Genomic DNA, 25,790 nt, shown 5'->3' on the forward strand with positions numbered 1-25,790 from the left:
TCACACTTGTATGATGCCTTTCCTAGACATTTCTCCCTTGGAGTTCCTAGTTTTAACTTTAGTTTTTTTATTTTAAACTTAAATAATTTAATCTTTTAATTTTTTTCCTTTGTATTCTGTCACCTCCTAAGAGTCTCAAGGGTGTCCAAGTTCCCAATCATACTTTCAGTTTTATTGAATCTCATTTTTTACTCCAGTTTATTTACTTCAATCAGGATGGGTTAGTTTCTGGGCCTAGGCACAGTTGCCATCCTGGGACTTCCCTCCTCTGGTTTTCTGGATTGAAGCATTTTTTCCTTAAATCCTGTGCAGTGAGGATGGCTTTGACTTCCACTCCTTCCAAGGACAACTAATAACTCACTTCTCCAAACTCCCACAGTCCTGTACGTACCTAAATGGGGTAGCACTCGATGTTATTTCCTTAGACCCTGGGCATGGACCGTGTCTTATTCATCCTTGAAATGTCACCTGACAAATGGCCCTCAATAAACCCAATTTGAAAACACTATTGAGCACATTATTACTATTTAATCCAATATCTTGATTGAGGGGAGAGTCATCACTTTTGCTCATATTGAAGAGTAAATAAGCACTTCTGTGTTGATGAGAAATGGAAGTAAGAGATAAAGAGATAAGAAATAGATCAACAAAGAATCAACTTATAAACACAAGTATATTATTTTTTCTTCATTACATAAAACTAAACCAGGGCCGGCCCCGTGGCTTGGCGGTTAAGTGCGTGCGCTCCGTTGCTGGCGGCCCGGGTTTGGATCCCTGGTGCACACCAACGCATCGCTTCTCCGGCCATGCTGAGGCCGCGTCCCACGTACAGCAACTAGAAGGATGTGCAGCTATGACATACAACTATCTACTGGGGATTTAGGAGGGAAAAAAATAAATAAATAAAATTATAAAAAAAAAAAAAAACTAAACCAAACCCATATCAGACCCACCTTATAATCAGTATGTCTGTGCAAACTTGCCATCCTTTTGAAATGTGAGGCCTATTCTTTATTGATTTATTAATTTCACTGAACTAGGGTTGCCAGGTAAAATACAGGATGTCCAGTTAAATTTGAATTTCAGATAAACAACAAACAATTTTTTAGTTTAAGTATGCTCTAAATATTGCATGGAACATGCTTATACTAAAATCTTTTTGTTGTTTATCTGAAATTTAAATTTAACTGGGTGTCCTGTAGTTTCATTTGCTAAATCTGGCAACCCCACACTGGTTATCTTCTCAAGGCAATAACCTGCTAACGCCAACCACTCTGAGACCATCAGAGAATATGATCTGGTGACGATGGGAGAAGGCATAGAGCTGGCGTTGAGAGAAATGAATGAAATATTTCATACTTGCCTTAAAGACCTGCTTTTGAGCCAGCCCTGGTAGTCTAGTGGTTAAGATTTGGCACTCACCACCGTGGCCTGGGTTCGTGGCCTGGGTTCGTTGCCCGGGTTCCTTTTCCGGTTGTGGAACCACACACCCATCTATCAGTTGTCATACTGTGGCGGTAGCTCACACAGAGAACTAAACTAACAACTAGGATACACAACCATGTACTGAAGCTTAAAAAAAAAAGACCTGCTTTCAAAGCCCACCACCTTTTTAGGTGTGATGTTGAGTCTCCTACTTCCTTGTCTGGTCTTAAGGTCAAAGGGAGGCGGTCCTTAGCGACCTCTTGGGTAGGGCATAATGTACCCTTTTAGATTACTATTCTGGGGCAATTTGTTTCACAGGAGGTCAGCCCAGGAAGTACAGGAAAATGTCATTAGGCTGGTAGAGTTTTATTTAGATTTTCATCTATTGTTGGGTTTAAATAAGTCACTGCTTCTTTAAAGATATTAATATTAGATGCCAGTGTGAATGTTTCCCATGTGCCAGGCTCCCATGTCCTAAGCATTTCACGTGCATTTGTATTTCATTCTCACATGGTGCCTCTGACTGATGTACTTTATCTCCATGCTACCTATGAGGAAATTGAGAAGCAGAAAGGATGAAGAACTTGCCCAAGGTCACACCACTAACAAGTGGGAGAAACGAGTGATAACTCATGCCTTTTTACTGCAGAGTCCTATAGAATAAAAATAAAATTTATTTTAAATATCTTTACATATATTTTAATATATATAAAATGTTAATATATTAAAATTTGTTTCTAATATCTACAGTTCTGTCACTTTATCAAAAAACTAAATCGCTATTTAAACAATACAAACTTTAATAATGTCACACATAAATTTCAAGTTATTGTCCCTGAGTCTCTAACTGAAGCTTTAATGAATATGTTTTTATTAGAAAGTGGATTGAGGAGAAACCACTGGAAAATGACGGAGGAAATTTCAGTTAAACCCCAAATAAATGCGAGAAACTGAGCAAGGAAATGGGCCCTTCTTACACCATTTTCCCCGAAGTCATAAATACTCTTCCTGACTGCTTTTCATTCCATACCCACAGAGAAATGAAACTAACGCAGTGGCTGGCTTTCCAATCCGGACCACAGTCCACATAATTTCTAGCGTTGGCATCCAACGTACAAGGTACCAAAATGCGGAATGCGCCGGGCATTTCAGGTTACAGATGGAAGTAGAGTAACTCGGAATTGAGGGAAACAAGCACAGTCGGCTGGATGTGGGGAGAATTACGCAGGGAACAGATCTGATCGGAATCGAGACTGAGAACAGGAACTGGGGGGCAGAGCACCCGCCCCAGGCGCTGTCTGGATCCATCCCGGGGCGGGTTAAGTTAACCCGCGGGTGCGGGTTGCGGGACCCCGGTGCCGGGGAGAGTGTCGGCTGCGCTTTAGCACGCTCGCGTCCCAGTCTGCCTCTGCTGTGGGAGGCCGGCGGCCACACGCTCCTGCCGGGTCACTCCTCCCGCAGCGCCGGGAGGGTCGGGGCGATAAGACCACGCCGGGCGGACGGAGGGCAAGACCGCGCGCAGCCCCGCGGCCACGGAGACTGCGGCGCGCAGAGGCGCGCGGCGCCGGCAGCGAGGAGCAGTCGGGGCTGGCGCGCTCCCGTCGCCTCGCTGCGCCGCGGAACGCGTCCGGGGGCCCCGGTTCCTGCGAGCAGCTCAGCACAGCGCCGGGTGAGGAGGGACCCCGGGGCGAGGCGGGACCCCAGGGGAGGGGAGGCGCGGGGCGAGCTGCGCTCGGGCTGGAGGCGGGGGCCCCGGGAGTGGCGGCGGGCTGGGGGGATGGGGCAGCTGGACCCTCACCCGCCCTCCCGGCTGGTCCTGGGCTCGTCATCCCCGCTGCCCTCGGAACCGCGCTGGGATCGTTGTGGGGAGCGTGATGGAATTGGAACCTAGTTCTCCCAAACCTTTTCCCGAGGAAGCAGCCCTAAGAATTCGGTGCCGAGAGGGAGAATCAGGCCAGGGGAAGAGGGGACACAGGGAGTTTTCTCAGCTGTGGGTCTCCCGCTGGGATAAAATAAACACCTCCCTTTGGGGAGTTTGGCTTCTTCCGGAGCCCAGTTCTGAGTAGCTGCTGTAGGACCAGAATTTTAAAAACACAGCAATACCGCCCCTGCTCTGCTGTCTTGCTCCACACGTCCCAGAGCTCCCCCCTGGCGGCGAGATAAGATCAAGACGACTCTACCCTGCGTCAGCAAGGAGGCTTGTTTTTCAAAGGTCAGAGAAAACCAGAAAGCAGAGAACATTCTCTTCCCCATCCTCCCCTGGAGCTTCTAGTAGAAGTTTCTATCTCCAAAGACGAAGAGGTCAGGCTTTCATTCAGACCTGTGGTTCTTGGGGTTGCTACAGAGGTGTTGGGGAAGGAGAAGGAGAGGTGTGTGGGGCGCATAAAGGGGAGACTGCCTCCTTTAAAGGATATGTGAGTTCAGGTTTGGGGGGAATTTGTGTTAACCAGTCAGTCTTGCACAAGTTGCCTTTGACCCAAATGAAAATACTGAGCTGGGAGACTGCTGTATGAGTAGGAGCTGGAAAATGTATCCCTTAAAGTCTTGACGATCCCAAAAGGCTCAGGACCAAATCTTGGGCTAACGCTGAACTCAGGGATCAGAGCATTAAGTCCATAAGGAGATGGCCTTCTGGTACCACGAGGTACTGGTGAGGTGCCAGCCCCCGGGGCAGCTTTCCTCACAGAGGGAATTCTGGTGGCCTTGCAGAAGCTAGTGAGAGAGCCCACTGACTTGGCATTTTCCAGCCTGCCCACTTCTGCTCATTGTATGTGGGCTCTGAGGGTTCTCTCCCTTCCCCAGACGTTTGTGCAGGAGTTGCTGCTGTGGATGACATGGCAATGCTCTTCATTGAACTGAAGTCTACGTACTGAAGACTGATACCACAGTCTGTCGCCGTAGACTATCACTAAAGCTGTCACTGTCTGTAGAGCCACTGAGAGAGGAGTAGTAGTTGGGAGGGATATTAATCTGGTTCAGCCACTCATTTTACAGTTAAGAAATCTCTTCTGAGGTGTGAGAGGGCTTGCCCAGCACCCGGAGGCGTTTCTTGCAAACAGAACCCTGGGCAGCTGGTTCCTCATTTCATCCCGGTTGTATGTCTGTGCCCTTTGCACTTCAGTAGTGAGGAATATGCATCCCCTCACCTGGTTGAGTTTGCAGACAATACCATTTACCATGCTCTTTGAGGCTCTCTCAGCAGAGAGCGTTAAGGGAAGTGCTAACTGGGTACCTGAGCAACTGGAGTGGGACCCCTGGGAATGTCAGCTGGAATTTAAGAATCTATGTTCCTTTCCCTGACACCCCAGAAAATGGATATTTCCTGGAAAGAAAGGTGATCATTAGGTTATTTATAACTTGGTTCATCTCAGTCCTGATTTTTTTTTTCAAGACCCGTGATAATTGGCCTGACTGACCTCTTGAGAAGTTGAGAAATTTCCATAAAAAATGAAGCATTGAAGAGAAAGTACTGAGTGAAGAGAAACTGAAGGGGAGCAGTTAGCTCTAAAATCATATTGTTCCAGAATTCTGAGGAAGCTTTGTGGTTTGACGGGATGGATAGCGGGTTCTTACTACCTTTCTCTATGAAGCTAGGCACCTGTTCTGTGCCCTCACTGTCACTTTGCTCCATTTTACAAGTATGACTCATAACACAGTAATAGAAACAGTCTAGTGTATATAGGCTTGTAGGTTATTAGAAGAATGAACTTAGCAGTTGAGGAGAAAGAAAAAGTCTACGATAAGAGTAGATACTTGACTGAATTAAGTGAGCTCATTGATTCCTAATACAAGCTTTGTTCATTCCTTCATTGGCTTCAAGAAATATTTACTGAGCACTTACTGTGTGCCAGGCACTGAGTATAGAACAGTGAAAAGATAGATACATCTCTGCTCTCATGGAGTTCACGTTCTAGAATCGAGGGATGAGCAAGGTAAATTCAGATAGTACTAGACGTTTTAAAGAAAAGGAAACAGAGTGCTGTGGTGAGTATTGTGGTGTGTGTGTGTGTGAGAGAGAGAGAGAGGGAGAGGGAGAGAGAGAGATGGACAGGTGGGAGGGGCCCAGCTTCTTGGATTGGGTTCTGAGGAGAGGCTTTTCTGAGAGAGGGCCTTGAGATGGGCCGGCACTTTCAGTGGAGGGAACCACAGGCACACAGTCCTGGGAACAGGCTCCGTGTGTTCCAGGCATGGTTGGAAGGCAGTGTGGCTGGAGAAGGTGAGGGAGGAGGAGAACTGAGGAGTGAGGTTGAGGGGCAGGGCCCGGTCATGCAGAGCCTAGTAGGCCCAGCCAAGCAGCCTGATCTTTGAGTGCAGTGGGCAGCCAAAAGCAGAGGAGTGACGTGATAGATTTACATTTTTTCAGAGGTTAGTTGGGGTGCTAGGGGCGAATAGATTTTAGGGGGAGAAGAGAAGAGAGAAGGAGACCAGCTCTGGGTTTATTGATGGTGATCTAATGGAGGGAGGTAGCAATAGGTGGGCGGAAGCTATTTTTGAAGGTAGAGTGGGAAGTTACTTAATGTTTCTCTCTCACATTTGTCCTCTACATAATGGGGATGACATTCCTGCATCGGGCCCACTTATCTTGTAAAAACAAATAAGCTAGTGGATGTGCTCTTGAGGATAATGTAAGATTTTAGTACTATTATTATTTGCTAATATCGTGTTGCTTTGAATTCCTTGTGCTTCATTTTCAGAATTTTTATAATAAATTTCTGTGTCATTTTATTCTTTTCAATAAATATATATACATGGAAAATATTTTGCTCTTTTCAGAGCATTGGAAAGCCTTAACTAAGAGTTACATCATAGAATGCAGTGAAATTAATGCTAAAATAATAGCTGGCTTACTTTTGAAAGTTGAATGTGATCAGGTAAAATTCAAGAAAAAATATTTGACTCTGGGAATTGGAAAAATTACAAAAAAATAGTTAGCAGCTTTGCCTTTGTCCTGGATACGGCTGTGCAAAGATATCTGTGAGTAAAAAGATCTGTTGGTAATTGAAAATCGATATGTGGCAGTGGTGTTTCTGGAACGGGCTGTGAACCAGAGTAGAATAGGATTGTTTCCCTTAGTGAAGCATTCTCTCTCAGATGAAATGCGTGAACTTTTCCTAGTTGATCGCTAACTAAATTTGAGAGGGCCAGGGAAGAGAGTCGCAGTTGTTTACCAACTAGGGTAGGGATGACCTCAGCCATAGGACAACTAACGGCCACAATGAAGCAACCCTGTTTCTCTTTCCTGTCTCATTTTGATGTGCAATTTGCTAGAGGGAGATGCATCTGTTGGGAGGCAAATAGAGGCTCTTCCTCATTTGCATTGTGTGCAGTGGAAGACTCAGCTCTTAGTGACTTAATGATCTCTCACTTATCTTCTCTTGCCAGACTCTATTAATTATTTATTGGTCAGTGTGTCTGAATTTCAGCTTGAAGTGGCCAGTCTGGTGATTCAAATTGCAGACAAAATGTGACAGTAATTCTGGGGTCTGTACAGTTTCTCTTCTGCCATATTTACCATCTTAGTCCCTCAGGGTTGGAGGTGGTGGGGCATCTTGAAGGGAGAGGTTACAGTTTCTCCTGGAGCCCACTAATCTATTCTGTTTGACTTATATAATATTTTGAAATGTTGAATTAGCTGCTATCCTTTAAAAATCAGTAGATTTTACATATAAATATGGTTTCCTAGCTTCTGTTGAAAAAAAAAAAAGACTAGTAACCTGGAGCTCTCATTCCTACATGTCGGCAATCAACTGGAGTAGAGGGATGCTACTCCCTTTCAGATGGTCCCGTTTGCCACAGTCCCCACCATGACTTTTTCTATTACACAGGTCCTGTTTCACTTATTTAAGTTACCTGGCTGGCCCTTGTAGACTTCTGATATTACACCTCTGGTTTGGGGTTATCTAATCCAGCATGTCCATTCCACTTTCACCGTCATCCAATACCATCATCCAGTGCAGGAATCCCGTCTTCAGTTTCCTTGCTGGTAGTCCCCAGATTTGTGCTCCTCCTATAGAGACAATGCGGTAATTGTTGACAAGCTCTTGCTAAGGGCGTTCTGCAGTCTGGGTCCACATAGAACATGTTTCCTTTCCATAGAACTGTAGCTGTCATGTGCCATCTGGGTTTTCCCCAGAGTAAACATCCCTGGTTCCTTCAACAGCTCCTCATGTGACTTGCTGCTTTGTTCCCTCCTCAGTCTGGTTATTGTTGGCTTTATTGTCTTTTTGAATAAACTTTTATTTATTAAAGTCCTTAAAGCCCCACCAGTTCAATAAGATATGATTTCACTGGTTGTAGAATGTACCAGTAGGCTTCCAGTATGGCAGCAAACTGCCCAGTGATCTTAGATAACTTTGAACATTTATGATCTTAAAGCTGTATAGGGCAGCAGACATCTGGACATTTGCAAACTGGATGCAGATGAGTTCCCGTTTTCAAAATGTGAGTAGAATCAATTAATTTTATTTTACTTTCAGCTGTTAAGTACTTGTAGTTTTAAATGGCTATTCTATTAAATTGCTTCCACAATAGAGAATTGCTTCTTCTTTTGCTTTTTTTGACCCTGTCTCTTTTCTTAGGTTGTGAAATGATTACACAAGAGTCGTATCTACTGTGCCCAAGATAAGGGGCATTAGACACTTTTGCAGAAGTCACTTGAGTGTTATACATTTGAGATAATATCCAGATTAAGCTTTGATTCCATTAGCTAATATGGTAGAGAGAAAATAATGTTAATAGAGAAGGCATTATCTTTTCTTTTTCCTAGCTTCAATATTAGCAAGTATTAAGTAGGAAATTTTTGCTGATGCTTTTAAAAGGAATCATGTGTCTTAGATAAAGATGGAATCTCAGCGTCCAACCACATTCGTGCGCCCATCCGTTTTCAGCACCCCTGGCAGGGGACCAGTTGGCAGTGTTTGAATCCTTCTCATCACAGAGAACTCTCTCTGCATTGTGTGGTTTACATCCCAAATGGCCTGCCTATTAAAAAGTTCTCCTTTGTGTTGACCAGGCATCTGCCTCCCTATAGCCTGTTTCAGAATAAAATAAATATTTCTTCCTTATTAAACAAGGATATAGTTTCTCTAGCATCCCCTTAGGCCAAGATTTCTTAATCTCAGCATTATTGACATTTGGGGCCAAATATGTCTATGTTGTGGTGTCTGTCCTGTGCATTGTAGGATGTTTAGCAGCATCCCTGACCTCTACCTACCAGGTGCCAGTAGCAGTCTTCTCCCAGTTGTGACAACCAAAAATGTCTCCAGACATTGCCAGATGTCTTCGGGGGGGCAAAATTGCCCCGGTTGAGAATCACTGCTATAGGATGATGTTCTAGCTGCCTTTAGCCTGTTTCAGATTGAAGTAAATATTTTTTCCTTATCAGACAAGGGTATAGTTGCTTAAAAATATTGCTTATAGAAAAAAGTATGAGGTCATTTACATCTAATGGTGAACAGGAGTTTTTACTAGTTCCTGAGCAGGGGAGAAAATGGGTGTAAAGTTATAGAGATTTGGACTTTCAAAGTTACACCTTTATGTAATTTTTGAATTTTTAAGCAGGGAATATGTAACACTAATGTAAAATACGAACGAAAGGTACCGCAATAAAAAAATAGTAATAAATTGCTTAGAAATCAGGGCTGGAAGATTGACAGTCTCCTGCCTTCATCCTATTTAAAATATCCAAAGCAGAAGATTTTGTCTTCTTCCTCAATCATTCAGTTTGGTATTGGTTCAATTTTGAGATATTTAAACGACTTTCTTTGACTTAAGTTGAAAGTTAATTGGCCTATTGCAATCTGGTCTCATTCCGTAACTTTATATGCTCTGTATTAGTTTTCTATTACTGCTGTAACAATTTATCACAAATTTATTGGCTAAAAGCAACACAAATTTATTATCTTACAGTTCTGTAGGTCAGAAGTCTAACACGGTCTCACTGGGCTAAAATCAAGGTGTCTTAGGGCTGCACCCCCTTCTGGAGGCTCTAGGGGAGAATCTGTCTGTCTCCTTACTTTTTCCAGATTCTAGAGGCCACCCATACTCCTTGGCCCATGGCCCCCTTCCTTAGTCTTCAAAGCCAGCAATGGTGGGTTGAGGTCTTCTTTCTCTTACCACTGACTTCCTCTTCTGCACCCTCTTCCACTCTTAAGGACCCTTGTGATTACATTGAGCCAACCTGGATAATCCAGGACAAACTCCCTATTTTGAAGTCAACCAATTAGCATCCTTAATTTTCCTTTGCCGTGTAATGTAACATATTCACAGGTTCTGGGGATTACGATGTGGACATTTTGGGGGGAAGGTGAGTATCATTATTCTGTCTGCCATATACTCCCATTCCAAAAATTAATCAGAAAGAATTTGAGAGAGAGTGCTGATACTTGTGAAAGAGCATTTTCTTTCTTTTTATGAATAACAGAAGAGTTAAGGCACATGCCCTAATATCTTGCCAGGACTAGGTTTTACTCGGATTTATCATCAGATTTGATGGAAATTCTGGACTTGAAAGTGGACATTTTACCTATTGGTTTGTCTTTTGTTTCAAAAAGAAATGATGCCTGATGAGAATTTAACAGTGACAGACAAAGAGGGGAAAACAGGATTAGCAGAGATTATGGTAGCGTGCGGAGATCTTAGCTGAGATTTGAAGTGAAACTGTGGTTTCAGTGGTAGACACGAAGCCCACAGAAGAAAGGCAGAAGATGATACCAACTTTTCAGTGGGTTTAAATAGAATGTGTTCTCTGAGCTCTGATTTAAAGGCCTTCTTCATCTGCCAGGATGATATTTTATTGTGGTCAAGGACCCAAAACTGAAGAAAATAATTTTCAGGCTTTACTATTTAAAAAAATTGTTGATTTTTTAAAGTAAATATTCTCATTGATTTAAAATATTGGAAAAGAGAAAAGTAAAAAGAAGGATAAAAAAATTACGTTTAGGGGCTGGCCCAGTGGCACAGTGGTTAACTTCACGCTCTCTGCTTCGGTGGCCCTGGGTTCACTGGTTCGAATCCCAGGCACGGACTTACACAACGCTCATCAAGCCATGCTGTGGCGGCATCCCATATACAAAATAGAGGAAGATGGGTACAGAGGTTAGCTCAGAGTGAATCTTCCTCAGCAAAAAGAGGGAGATTGGCAACGGATGTTAGCTGATGGCTGATCTTCCTCACCAAAAAAAAAAAAAAAAAAAAAACTAAAGGTAATTTTTTTTTTTTTTTGGTGAGGAAGATCGGCTCCGAGCTAACATCCATTGCCAATCCTCCTCTTTTTTCTGAGGAAGACTGGCCCCGGGCTAACATCCATGCCAATCTTCCTCCACTTTATGTGGGATGCCGCCACAGCATGGCCTGACAAGCAGTGGGTCGGTGCGCACCTGGAATTCGAACCCCAGGCCCCCAGCAGCGGAGCGCACTTAACCGCTATGCCCCGGGGCCGGCCCCCTCTTTAGTATCTAAGCATACAAACTTCTTCAAAAAAGATAAACTTTGTAAATATTTGTTTCTTTTTATTTATTTTGTTTCTTCTTATTCTTGTTGTTTTCTCCTTTTCCTCCTCCTTCCTTTTTTTTTGTGTATCTGGGATCACAGATAATTCTCAACATATCATTTTACTTAAACATAAACACTTCATGGTCATATAAACTCTTCTTAAATATCCTCTTAAAATTATTTATTAGTAAAGCAATACATTTTATTGTAAAATATGTGAAACAAGATGGGAAAAACACTCATAATTCCATCACTTATATTAATTAATAGTCTTATAGTATGAATTTTTTTTTTTTTTTTTTTTTTTTTTTTGTGAGGAGATCAGCCCTGCGCTAACATCCGCCAATCCTCCTCCTTTTTTGCTGAGGAAGACGGCCCTGGGCTAACATCTGTGCCCATCTTCCTCCACTTTATATGGGACGCCGCCACAGCATGGCTTACCAAGCAGTGCGTCGGTGCGCGCCCGGGATCTGAGCCAGCGAACCCCGGGCCGCCGCAGCGGAGCGCGCGCACTTAACCGCTTGCGCCACCGGGCCGGCCCCTATAGTATGAATTTTTATATGGCAGTTTTATATTCTTTTTTCAATTTAAATTGCATTGCACACAGTTTCCCAAGTCATAAAGGGTTATTTTGTAAATATCATGTTAATAACTGAATAAAATTCCGTTGGTGATATTCTCTTACTGTTTGACATTTGTAGCATTTCACTATGTGTGTATGTGTGTGTATTGGCTCTTAAAATAGAGTTGGAATAAACACCGTAGTGCATTATGTTTTTAGGGTTTCAATTCCCTGTGTGTAAGATTTGTTTGTGTGCTGATCTCAGAAATGTTGTGCAAAGGTCGAAGGATGTGGACAATTTAGGGCTTGCCAAATTGCCTTCCTAAGATCAATATACCTATTTATAACCCTACTGCAATTGCTGACTTTGCTTTGGTAAATTTTGCAGCGTTAAAGAATAGATAAGTCCTGTGTTCTCTGGCTTTTGGGTAATCAGTTTTTGCTCTGTCTGGCCAGTTAGAAAATTTTGTGTTAGCCAGTGGTGGTCATGGATTTTCATAGATTATGTTAATGAAGACGGCTGTATCAAGGTTGTTAGTGTTGTCGCCTTCGATTCTCCAGTTCTAAATGTCCAAAGTAAATATTAGCCTTTTCAGAGTCCTAGTTCTCAAATGTATAGACCTTTCTAGTTAACTCGTATCCCACAGTTGAGAAAAAGGCACTTTTCTGTGGAAAGAGAACTTGGAGAGTTCAAAAACGTCTTGTGAATTATTCCTCTGTGTTCAGATTCTGAATCCTCCATGGTCATCCTCTCAGAGATCACAGTGACCATCAGAAGATAAAAGAGGCTAGTGTCCAAGGAAGCCAGGGACTTGCAGCCGTTTATAGTAGTTCTTTGTTCAGAAAAGCAAGGAGCACTGTTTTCATTTTAGTGATATGGAAAATGGTTGGTGATATGTCCCTAAAGGGTGTAATACTTCCATAGAGGATTGGTGGTTGCTTATAATAAAATCACATAAAACTGTAAAACAGCTTATATAAGAAATAAAGCTAGAGAAATGGATCAGAAACCAGAGAATGTATTATTAAGGGCCCACCGCGTACGTAGAACTGTGAGAAATCTAAAAAGATGAAAAGTATTGGATCTTTTTCAAGAGAAGCTTCAGTCTATTTGGGGAAAGAAAATGGACAAGAAAACATTTTACATGTTACAAAGTGACATGAATTAAATGCAGAGTAATAGTGTGGCATGAGCATGGCTCATGGGTGCTGAAGAGGCACTGGGGGAAGCTGATGTGGCCCTTGACTGAGCCAAGATCCCCTTGACTCAGGAAGGACGAGGCTGGAGCCTGGGACCAACAGCTGGTTATAGAGAGGAGGCGGCGACCTCTGGTCTGGTATTAAATTGAAGGCAAAGAGAAGGGCTTCCCGAGGGTGAGTAAGCCTGGTGTTCTCTGTTTTCCTCTGAGAAGAATGTTTTCAGATCTTCAGTTGTAAGGAATAGGGGGACAGGGTGAAGGAGAGTGTATCCATTTAAGGGGAGAAGACTTGAACCCAGTGGGGAGAGGTGAGCTAAGGAGTGAAGAAGGGGCTGCCGTGAAATCACTAGGACATGGTACAGCTGAGCTGTAGCCTGGGGGCATAGCTGTGTTCAGTGAACAGGTTGAGGCTCCAGACCCCTCTACGGTACATCCCCTATAACCCCCAAAACACACACATGCACACACATAAGCACATATACACACGTCATTGGACTAAGGACACACAGGGACACCATTCTGCAGTGCCAGAGTCATTCTTGTGTTAATTCAGCAGATGTTCGTTGTACACCTGGTAGATGAAAGACGCTCACCGCTGGGTGCAGTGGGAAATACCACTACCTGGAGGACACAAGTCCACTCTCAGACGTAGTGCGAGCAAGGGTCTCTGTTCTGCTCTTGCTTCAACCTCCTTCCTCCCAACACCCACCTCCTAACATCCCCTTACTGATTCCTAGGCTTCATCACTCACAGTATCCTCTTTGTGAAATGCCTTCCTTCTTCTCTCCATCAACCCAGGTCAGTCTGCTAACGCTCCTCCTCTCTAGAGAGTCAGCTCCATCGTGACTTCTAGGAGGGCTTTCTTTCCATACCTTCCGGCACCACCCACCCCCAGAATTAACCATTCTCCTTTGTGCCCACACTGAACTCACTTCTATCAAAATATTTCAAACTCAAAATTGCATTTAAAAAATCCGCGGCTCTCTCCAAGCCTCCTCAGCACTTAACCAAAGCAGGATTAAGACCTTTAGAGGCTACAAGTGCTACAAATACGATAGTATCCTCATTCTCTACATGTAATTCAAGATAAAGACAATACTAGGCAAAAAAAACCATAAAATTCATGTATATATTGATTTAGAGTAATTCATTTCTAGATTTTTCTGATTGAAATATTCTAAATAAATCCATCAAGACTGAAATTTTCCCATGGCTGTGGAGCCCCCGCTGTACTGTTTCCCTACATGGGGTTTGGTGTGCTTTGAGTAGAAGCCAGCCAGACATTTAGCACTCAATACTTGGCACAGGGACGTGCTTGGTAAATGTTCGAATGGGTGGATAGGTCAGTGGATGGTCTGGTGTATAGGCCGTTGGGGTACAATACATTGTGGAAAAAAGTAACCACCATAAGAGAGGTGCAAACAGTGCTGTGGGCATTGTGGGAAGGGACAGGTAGGGAAACTTGCAAGGGCATCATGGCAGAAGATCCCCAACTAGATTAACTAGAGAGTAAGATAAAAGTCAAGTGCAGTGATACGTTCATGTCACAAGTTGAATACATTCATAAAGAAGTCACATATCTTTGCAAACCTACCCAAACAAACAAACCCCAAGTATACTGTTAGATCACCTACTTGCTTAGCAAGAGAGCTCATAGTTTCAGTTATTTCTCTTAAAATAGATGGTTTTCCACGCTGTCCCATCTCCCAGGTAAGGTAGACACCTGCCTGTGTCTGCTTGCCCTTTGTGTACCCCGGAGGTTCTCAAGTGGGGGCATTTTACTTCCCCAGGGGACGCATGGCAATATCTGGAGACATTTTTGTTTGTTGAAACTGAGTAGGAGGGGTGCTACTACTGGTGTCTGGGGAGTAGAGGCCAGGGATTGCTGCTAAACATTCTACAATGCACAGGACAGTCCCCCACAGCAAAGGATTACCTGGTCCCAAATGTCAGTGGTGTGGAGGCTGAGAAACCGGATGGAGCCCCAGTCTGCACTACTGACGGTGCTTTGGCAACTCAGCAGGATAAAAATCGCCAACTTGCACATCACTGGGCTCTTTCCTTTCATACAGTGTAGTCTCTAGGATCTAACGTATTTTGCTCCCGATGGAGCTAAGCTGGTTCCTGGTGAAGAAGGGAAAGGACATTCATTGAGAGCTGGTTTGTTGGCTCTGGGCTGGCATTTTCCCTCACCTCATCAACCCTGTGAGAGAGGTGTTAATCTCATTCCACTGATTAGGAGACTTAGGTTTCAGATGTGCAATGACTGGCCCAGAGTTGATCCTTCTCTTTGCAGACTCAGGCCCCTCCCGTTGCCCTTGGCAGCCTCAGCATTCCCTGTCCAGATCTCAACAGGAACCATGTTCTCCACAAAAGAGCCCAGGTGCACCTCACTTAGAGTGTGGCGCTCACTGCTGTACAAACCTGATGGTCTGGGGACCCAGGAAACAAGATATTTTTATCCCAGCTTGGTCGCTAATTTGCTGTGTGGTTCTAGGCAAGTTGCTTCCCCTCTCTGGGCCTCGGTTTCCTTGTATGTAAAACAAGGAATTAGATTAGTTAGTGTCCCATAGTCAGACCGAAACTAGAGTAGGTTATGTTCATCTTTATCTAGACTACAAAACTGGGCACTCTTTAAGCATGTTATTCTCTTTTGTTTGTCATCCTACACTGCCCCCCCTGCCATACATACAAAACACACACACACATGCTGGGACTCCCTTAAAAGCCTAACACAATACTTGGCTCATGGGTACTAATCTAAAATTGTAATAACCACAAACCACTCATTTTTTCAGGAAAAAACACCTACCCCAAACTTTCAAACTGAAACTAAGCATACCTTTCTCCTAAAATTATTGCTCCAAAGCAAAGCCTCAAATCCAATATTATCTAAATTGGACCCCAAACCTCTAAGGGTCCAGCTTCTTTCTGACAGGAAGCCATTTGTTTAGATTTAATTGCCCACGGAAAGAGCTAGGGTTTTGTTTTTCTTTTTTTTTCTACTCAAGTAATGCATGTTCATTGTTGACACATTAAAAAAGTACATGTTAAAAAAAAGAAAACTAGGGGCCAGCCCTGTGGCCTAGTGGTTAAGTTCGGTGTGCTTCGCTTCAGCAGTCCGGGTTCGGAGGTTTGGATCCCAGACATAGACCTGCACCACGCATCAGCCATGCTGTGGTGGTGACACACATACGAAATAGAGGAAGACTGGCACAGATGTTAGCTCAGGGTGAATCTTCCTCAGCAAAAAGAAAAAAAGAAAGAAAGAAAACTAAAATCACTTATAATCCTACCACTTAAATATGACCACTGAGAACGTTCTGGCTTTATATTCACTTAGACTTTTTTTTTTCTCTTTGTGTATAAATGTATATATTCAAATAAAAACAAGAGCATACTCTGATAGGTTTTTCTCTATACCTCAGAGGGCTGGGCTTGTTGATCAAGCCTCTGAAACCTGTCCGTCATGCGGGTCAGCCAATCTCTCCAAGCGTCGGTGTTTTTAAGTGTCAAATGCAGGTAAACGACCAGCTACCTCTACTCCTTGTGTGGGGACTAAGATTATGTAAAGTACCAGCTAGACACTGCTGCTCAATAAAAGATAGTTCTTTATGCTTCAGATCACCTTCTTTTTATTTCTTAACTAAATCAGTAATCAGGTTTTGGATTCAGAAGGTCTCAGTTGCTGTCTAAATACTTTGTTTATCTTTAAGAGTTTTTTCCTAATGGTAAACAAAACAAACTCCAAATCAACAAGTTGAGAAATTGGAAAACCAGTCCCGATTCTCTTCTCAGATGCCTGTGCTGTGTTAATGAGGAGCGTTGTTGATACTTGCAGAAGCATGCTTCATCAAGTCCTCTTCCTGGTCCAAGGAGTTCTCATTCAGGTTTTTAGAAAATGTAAAACTGATTAAAAAATGCATGTCAAAATCATCTTTCTTATTACTTCTTTAGCCTTTTGCCATGATATCAGTAGTTGAGTTTCAAATGGACTTCTTGTCGAGACCCGCTTGTTTCACTATTAAACCTCCTGAGAGCGAACTGGCTTATGTTTCACCAATATAGGGAAAAATTTGTTTCAGAAAAGAATAATTTTTCCATTTTTGTTTTCAATTATAGTATGAGAAACAATATATAATACTCTTTGCTCTGAGGTTTTTTCCCCCTTAAGTATTGTCTATTACAATACTATTACCTCCCTCAAACGCAGAAGTCACATCACCATCTATACTCTGAGGAATTCAAGCTCCTAGTTTATAGACTCTCTTCATTGCAGTGCTGGATGATAGAGCGCCAGCTCGTGCTCTCTTGTCTGAAGCTTGGCAGCGAGAGGTTGCTGGAGTAGGCAGAGTGGGTTACTGCCCATAGGATCTGATTTGGAAGGCGTGAAAAGTCCTCTTTTCTCCAAAGCATTTCTTCCCAATAGCGTGCGATTCTTTCATTCAGAGTAAATTTTCAGGGGCTTTGATAACATGCCTCCAGGAGACCATGGTTAAAAGAAGGGATTTGGAAGTTAATCAGGGAAGGCTTATGAGCATGCTGGTACCTCCCAGCAGCCTGTTAGATTAGGGAGTGTGGAACTTTTGATAAGTTTTGAGAGGTGGGCCGTGCTGGGAGACCACAAGAGGTGCCCCAGGCATTATGAGGGCACTAGCAGCCTGCAGAGGGGAAGAAGGGCAGTGCACACGAATTCCCCAAGAAATGTAGGGTAAGTGTTAATGATAGTGCTCAGGGGAAGTTCCAGCCCTTAGTGAAACCCATAAGATCTATGCAGCAGAACCATCTATGGACAAAGGGGATGACGACCACGGAGTGACTTCAATCAGCAAAGAAAAAGTCTTCCTGTTCCTATCTCAAGGTCTTGATTGACACCTTAGCTTTTATTTAGTTAACAGTTGTTGAGCAACTGCTTACTTATGGGCAATGCATGATGCTAGGAATGCAAAATGAGTATGCTAATATTTGCATTTGGCTACATGCAAAAATGCTGTTTTACGTATATTTATCATTTAACTTTGGGAAATATTATTATCATCCTCAGCCTCATTGTACGGGTGAGAAAATAAGGCACAGAAGGTCTCCATAGTGTGTGGGAGGTCACACTGCTGGTGTCAGGGCTGGGAATCAGACCCAGGCAGTTGGGCACCAGGCACTAAAGCCCAGGCAGTTGACCCCTACCCACTTCCTGTATTGAGAAGTCACAACTTGGTGTGCAATCATCTGAGAATGTGTTTCTAGGCTGCCTAGTAACCCACACCAAAAAGAAGACAGGATCCTTCATCTTCATTCAAGAAGCGTTTGCTAGTGCTTGCTATATGCCAGCCCTTTGCTAAGTAGTAATAATAAAAAGACAAATGAGACCGGTCTCTGCCCTGGAGGAGCTCACAGGCTACTGGGTGAAGCAGTTCTGTAAAGAGAGCTTTGCAGTAGAGGGCGAAAAGTGCCCGAATGGAGGCAAGTACGTAAAGTTGCCGGAGCAAAGAGAAAGCCTCCTTCTGTGCTGCTAGTGGCCCCGTGGTCTGACTGTGCCCAGACAGGTGAGCCTCTGCTTGCTGAGGGGGGAAGTGCTTTTTCCTTTGGTGCCCTTGAGGAGTCCAGCCCAAGAAGACCGATCTCCTTTCCCAACTGCAGGGAAACTTTAGTGATGGTCATCCACTGCTTCGGACACAGCTGTCTTGCCATCAGCTGGGGGATAACCTTGGCATATCTTTCCCACCCACCAAGCACACCAGCCGGAGGCAATGGGGAAAGTAGAGAGAGGAGAGGGATCCTTCTATTTGGGTCTTTCTATCCCTCAGTGCATAGGGGTAAAAGGAGGAACCCCACCATCTAGTCCTGCCCACGTCGAGGGCTCACTGTGTGACCTCAGGCAGGTGGCATCACCTTTCTGTGTTTCATTGATCTTCATCCCCCCGAATGAAAAATGGTTGTGCTAAAATTTGCTTCTCTTCTTTTATGCCCACTAGACCTTTATTTCCACTACATCTCGTAAATAATCTGCAATAGCGTTCATGATGATTGTTTGACAGTCTTCTCTCTCCGCTGGGGATTTTGAAGACAAAAATCACATCTATTTGAAAAATCTTTTTATTCCAAATGTAGTGACTGACACATAGGCACTCTTAAAACTGAGTCAATGAATACATGAACGAATGAATGAATGAGTTAGCCAATCATTAAATTGTTTAGAGGATTATTACTTTGAGGATGAGGTCGGATAGCACCTATGATAGGGTGGTGAAAAAACTCTACACAAATAGTACTCGTGTGTTCCATTGCAGCAGTTTCCAAACACTATATGTATCCTGGGATTGGCTGTGTCCTAATCCCTAGGGAGCTAAAATGCAGAAGCCCAGGTCAGGCTTCTGAGGATTCGGAGTCAGTAGGTCTGGGATGATGCTCAGGAATCAGTATGTTCGAAGGTTTCCCCAGAGCCTGGGTAGCTTGCAGGGGCTCAGGTTGGGAACTCTAGTGTGACATTTCATCCAGGGTCAATTCTGCCCTGCTCCACCATGAGGACCAAGGTGCTGGCCCTGGCACTGGTCTGGTGGGAAACATGGGGAGGGCAGAGCACCCCACTCCTGCGTGGAGGACTTGGGGAAGTCCTGCCAGCCATTGGCTGTCTCTGATTCTTCCTGAAGCTATTGACGAGGAAGATGTGATGAATACCAAGGAGTTGCGGGCAAGCTCACCTTCTTTGGATTGTTGCAATGTTCCTGAAACGCCCTGTTGATCTGCTTGTGTTTCACGTTCACCTCTTCAACCCCAGTGATCTTCCAAATGGGCTGAATGAGACTCCCCTTATTCAGTCATAGGCTGTCAGCACCTGAGGTGGAATTTTCTAAAGCCGCCTGCTCATGTCTCTGTAAATACTTTCTATGGATGATGTTATCTGATGAAAAACCAAGTTATGGTAACAGAACAGAGGGGTAGTGGTGGAATCTGGTGAGCATCTAGCCTGGCTTCAGCTCAACTTCTTCTATTGCTTGTTTGGAAAACTCAGTAGCTGTTTCTCTGGATTCATACACAGCACTCTGCAGTTTCCAAGGGTCTTAGCGTGTTGTTCCAAATATAAATTAGGGCAAGAACAATGAGACAGAGTCTCAGCTCATTAGAGAACAATTTCTAATTCTTTGTTAAGTCATTTTCTCAATCCAGGAAGCAGCTCCTGAACACCTTAGCATCATTAAAATAATTGTTCTGTTTGTTAACTTTAGAAGACTTTGGTTTTAGAGTGAATAGAAATTGACACTACACAAAGACGGTGTGTTGTGGTTAAAAGCAGGGAGTCAGACATTCTAGGTGTAAGCCCTGCCTCCAGCACTTGCTAGCTGTGTGGTTAGGATGAGTCAATTAAACTCTCCTTGCCTTAATTTCTTCCTCAATAGAATGGGGATAACTAAACCTCTCTCACAAATGGTTTTGGTGATGATTGAATAAGGCACCATATGCCAGAAACTGTGCAAAATGCTTGGCGCATAATAAACATTCAGATGTTAGCAATATCATTATCCATTTAGTGAACAGACTTTTTTGAGCAACTCCTAAGTGCCATTTAGAGAAATGATAGTGCTGTGTACTCATATGAAAAGATATCTACAACATATTATCAAATTAAAAATGTAAGTTGAAATATAAATAAATAGTACAAGGTTTTATAAACAAATTTTAAGACTATATGTATCTATATATGTATATGTATATTATATGTATGTGTATTGTATATGTGAGTGTGTGTATTCAAGCATAGAAATGCATCTGGAAAAAATACATCTGTTAGCAAGTGATTATCAGTGAAGAGATAATTTTTTTTTTTTTTTTTTTTTTTTGTGAGGAGATCAGCCCTGTGCTAACATCTGCCAATCCTCCTGTTTTGTTGCCGAGGAAGACTGGCCCTGGGCTAACATCCGTGCCCATCTTCCTCCACTTTATATGGGACACCGCCACAGCATGGCTTGCCAAGCAGTACATCGGTGCGCGCCCGGGATCCGAACCGGCGAACCCCAGGCCGCCGCAGCGGAGTGCACGCACTTAACCACTTGCATCACTGGGCCGGCCCCCATGTTTGAATTTTTGAAGTCACATATTAACTTTATAATAAAATAGAAAATGATGCTTAAATAAGATAAAATAAAATCAATCAAAATTATAAATAATCTGAAGAGTTACACTATGCATATTTTTTTGACCAAAAAAAAACATATAGAATAAGGAAATGCAGTCACTCTACAAGTAGCCCGAGAAGCTTAGACTCCAGTGACAATTTTCCCAGCTACCTCTCTGGATTTCTAGGCTGTATGGCAAGAGCTGACCTGGCTACAGCCCTGTCTCCTCTGAACTCTTTCTTTCTGAAATCCTGTTGCCCTGAGAATTTGTACCATATCACTTAAGAATTTTTAAATGTCCCTGTAATTTGCTTTCTTCCTGTATTATATGTGCTAGTGTTGTCTCTGAATCCCCATTGTAACCTGTTTTAGAGCAGAGATTGTGTCAAATTCCTGTATTTACCACATGTGGACATAGCCAAGGATATATAGTGTTTGCTTAATAAGTACCCATTGACTGAATACCTGCAGATCTGCTATTAGTCAGGACAGGCCATGCTGTGCTGCACTAATGCAGGAACAACTTCACAACAATTGAGTTGTCTCTTCACTGATAATCGCTTGCTTACAGATGTATTTTTTCCTGTTCATGAAAGGCCATATGAATTGGCAGGGGCTCTTCTCTATTCAGTGATGAGGGATCCAGGCTTCCTCTATCTTGAGACACCACATGTGGCTTCTAAGTTTGCTGTGTGAGAGAAAGGAAACGATGGAGAGGGCATGCCGACTCCTAAGTGTCCTAGACCACGCCATTCAAATTCCCGTTTATCAGAAATCAGTCCGTGTCCCCAGTCCGCCCACAAGGGAGGCCAGGAAATACAGGGGAGCACATAGATATTCAGGAGCACTAACTCTCTGAGCCACAGGTCTGTGTTTATATCTGCCTGCAGGATAACTATGCCAACTAGTTAGTACCCTGTTAGTATCAGTTGGGACCAATACCCACATGGATCATTAAACTTGGCTCGGTTTGTTTTAGTAACCATATGTGTTAGAAACTACTAGGATTCAGAATTTATTCACTCAACAGGCGTTTATTGAGTGCCTAGCGTGTACCAAGCACTATTCTAGGTCCTGGGAATGCAGCAGGGGAAAAAAAAAAACAGCCAAATGCTAGAGGAGAGGGAGCCAGTCGCTTGTGTATCAGAGCCAAGACCCTTCCTGGAAGAAGGGGCACGTGTCAAGATCCCAGGACGGGGCAGGGAGTGCCTGGATGTTTGGTGCATGGCAAGGAAGCAAGTGTGGTTGCAGTGAGAGTGCGAGAAAGGAGGGGCTAGGAGTGGAGTCTGTTGAGTACAGACTGGAGAGCATTATAGGTTACTTTAAGGTCTGTGGCCTTCCCTCTGTGATCTATGACACCGTTTGGAGTTTTAAGGAGAGGAGTGACGTGTGATCATCTGGCTGCTATGTTGGGAATATACTACAGGGTCAAGGGTGAAGGCAGGGAGACCAGTTAGAGGTTATTGCCAAAATTCAAGTGAGAGATGGGGATGGCTTGGGCCATTTCCATCACCCCAAAAAGTTGAGGGGAGAAATTTTCAAGGGAAAAGGTGATGCATAAATACAAGATAGACTTTGCTAATGAGATGTTAGCATAGATCCTCATTGTAATAGAATTTCTTATAATCATGAGTCCGGTTACATTTGTCAATTCTACAGACTTTTATTCAACACCAACTGCATGCCAGGCCCTCTGTTAGGCACTGGGGACAATAAGTAAGACGTGACTCTGTCTTTTGGAAGCTTTCAGTGTGGGAGGATTAGAACAACAAAAATATAACATCATCAACACCAAAACAACCACAGCTGCAGCAATGTGGTCATTTTATGATCCTGATGAAACATTAGCCAAAACCTATCGAGTGTGTACTGTGTTAGACATGCCTATGGATGTGGTTATGATTATGACATATGATTCTTAAAATTTTTATATTTTGATGCTATTCTTTATAACCAAACTAGACTGCTGTGAAGTTAAAGAACTAGTGACCTCAAACCTAATATAACAACCTAAAATCCGTGCCCTACAATCCAGCATTGCCCAAGATTTTGCCACCCTAGTGCCTATCAAAAACCCAGCCCAGAAAATGCATGTTCTATTTTTTCCAAATGTCATCTTCCCTTATAATGTGTAAAATCATGTTACTAGTACCTTAATCTCACTGATTTGTCAGCTTATTAAGTCCTCCTTATTGCATGTTTTTTTTCCTTTTAATAATCTGCCTTGAAGAAGGTTAAGCTGAAACTGCTGCTCGGCTTCTGAGATGTTGCCGCCCAAATTGCATGCGCTTTTCTGCCTCTGCAGCTGCCTCGCGCTGGTGCATCCTTTTGACTGGCAAGACCTAAATCCTGTTGCCCAGATTAAATCATCAGGTAAGAGGTATATTTGTTCAAGGGCTTGAGCCACTGATCTGCTGCCAGACTCCAAGCGGCCCCAGAGAAGTTGCATGAATGAATTTCTAAACAGGTTCTATCAAGAAGATGCTCATGGAGACCCTCTGTTCTCCTGGGGTTGGGGAGAGGGCCTCACTTTCTCCTCATTCCAGCTGAACCTGAAGAAGCGCCTGTCTTCTTCAATATCATGACTGCAGGACAGAACCAGGATGAGGTCTTTTCAGACACACTGGAAGCTCAGCTTGCAGTCACTGTGGAGAACGTCCTCGACGCCGTCCCTCCTCTCCCTCACTGCCCTAACCCACTCCCAGTCAAGCGCAGTAACACAACTCCCCTGGAGTTTCCGCAGAGGCACCCTCAAAACCTGCTTCCACGAAGGTGAAGAAGAGGCAGGTGTCTTGATCAGCAGGTGTAGTCCTGGTTAGTAGTGGGGGCGTGGTGTGAGAAGATGGCAATTTAGGGTCTTCGGATCCAGAGGGAAACAATCTTTCCTACCTGATGACAGAAGTAGGGACAAGTAGGTGCCAAAGAGCTCCAGATGAGAACGGACGTGCATGACTTGCTCTTTCTTGTGGTGGGAGGGAAGGAGAGGAGAGGATGACTTAGACGAGTCCAGGAGGGGTGGCCAGAGTGGGACAGCCAACTCTAGGACCTTCATTGCAAAGAGATTGCTTCTGGAGCTTTGTGAATTCCTGCTGATCCCTTAGGGTTGTGATGCATGAACTTCTCTATCCAGTCTCCTCAGGTGAGCAGTGTGGGTGGCTTCTGAATGGTGTCATGCTGTCTTTACCCACAGACCTAGTGCTCACTCTGGATCTAGTTGTTCAGGCTTGATGGGTGACTCCTTCCTATAACATTTACAAAAGACCTTTCATCACCCAGCACCTTGGAGATAAATCTCATCCTACTTTGTAGTTGGGGAAGTGAATGCATTAGTAGGAGAGGGACTGTATCTTCTATCTACATTTGCATAGGAAATGGAGTAATATCTCACAGGTCCCCTCGTTCAACAACACTTATCAGGATGCTGAGGCATTGGTGATACTCTGATGACTAAAACAAAGAGCTCGGAGGCAAGTTCAAGGAGCTTGGAGCCTAGTTGAAATTAAGTCCATTTTTCCCGTTACTTTTTCCATGGATTGAAAACCACTAACATCTTACATGAGGAGCAAATGATCACCTAAGAGACATTTACATCATGCACTTTTTATTGGGATAGTGTGAGAATTTCAAAATATGTTTTATATCCCCTCATGTTTGAAAATCATTGAAAAACTGTCATTGGACTGGCAGAAAACTTGAAGGCTGGCACACTTGTAATTATTTTTGTAGTCCCAGCATTGAGCCCAATGCCCTGCTTGTTCTAAATGCTCACAAATAAATGCATAAATATTTTTTAAAATTATTATAGTTTATTAAATAAAAGATTAAAACAGTAGATGATTCTTTGTAGTCTTATTAAATGAATATGTAGAAAATATGGTATGCAGGTAAAAGGCTAAGTATGGTCTAGAAATGTGCTATTTGCTAGTGGAGGACATAAAGCCATATAAAAGAATATAATGTTGGGGTTGGCCTGGTGGCGCAAGCGGTTAAGTGCGCGCGCTCTGCTGCGGCGGCCCGGGGTTCGCTGGTTCGGATCCTGGGCGCGCACCGACGCACTGCTTGGCAAGCCATGGTGTGGCGGCGTCGCATATAAAGTGGAGGAAGATGGGCACAGATGTTAGCCCAGGGCCGTCTTCCTCAGCAAAAAAAAAAAAGAGGAGGATTGGCGGATGTTAGCACAGGGCTGATCTCCTCACAAAAAAAAAAAAAAAAAGAATATAATGTTTTTAGCATGTATACAATCCCTCTCCAAACCCAGGAGTGAATATCAGGGATACTTGACAAATAAATGCCACCAAGAATGTATAATAAGATTAGTAGCATACCCACAGGTTCCAATGCTCCTATTAAAGAAAAGAAGGAAGTGACATTTATAAGTTCTGACTCACAAAACTGTATCATCTGGAGAGTGGCCATTCAACTTGACAAGTCTCCTCCCTGCCTCTTCATGATGAGTCCTGGTAGACAGTTAGAGAATGGGAAATCCAGGACCATGACCAGATTAACTGTAGGCTGGGGAGCTTTTTCTGCAGCTGTCCTGGCACTGGCTAGCCACAGGGCCCTGTGGGCCCATACCCAAACCTGGGTCAGCTCGAAGTTTCCTGAGACCTTCTCAGGTCAGGTGCCCAGGCAGACCTGTGGCCTCACCTTGACCCGTGGCTCCTGAAGGCTGGGTGAGGACGCTTTTTGGTAGAGCAGGTTTTAGAGAACCAGGGTACTCCAAGTGATTGGAAAAGGTTCCCAGAGCCCTGGGGGAATTGAGATCTCACAAAGAAAACCTTGTGCCACTTGGAACCCTCCCACAGCTCTAGAACTGAACTCCCCATTCCAGAGGTAGTGACCCAGGGCAGCTGTGGGTTCTCTGGGGCTCCTCACCATCCTCTGAGCCAGAGTCCTCCCCCATCACTCATATAGCCACGCCATGGCTGCCCGTGGGCAGGGGCACGAGAGAACACAGGCTGTTCATCACAGAAGGAAAGGCAGGCCTACCCTACCGTCCTCTGG

General features: G+C 43.7%; 1 protein-coding gene across 2 annotated transcripts in view; it reads left to right on the forward strand.

Annotated features, from left to right (window-relative positions):
• Positions 1-2,989: 2,989 nt before the first annotated feature.
• PLA2G7 (phospholipase A2 group VII) overlaps positions 2,990-25,790 on the forward strand; it is a 38,181-nt gene continuing 15,380 nt past the window's right edge. For both annotated transcript variants that reach the window (XM_058554198.1, XM_058554199.1), the window contains exons 1-2: positions 2,990-3,094; positions 23,017-23,159. In XM_058554198.1, the coding sequence (XP_058410181.1) occupies positions 23,051-23,159 (109 nt within the window). In that variant the 5' untranslated portion in view covers positions 2,990-3,094; positions 23,017-23,050. The remainder of the gene's footprint in view (positions 3,095-23,016; positions 23,160-25,790) is intronic.

The sequence above is a fragment of the Diceros bicornis genome, chromosome 14, assembly GCF_020826845.1.
Source record: "Diceros bicornis minor isolate mBicDic1 chromosome 14, mDicBic1.mat.cur, whole genome shotgun sequence".
In the NCBI taxonomy this organism is placed as follows: domain Eukaryota; kingdom Metazoa; phylum Chordata; class Mammalia; order Perissodactyla; family Rhinocerotidae; genus Diceros; species Diceros bicornis.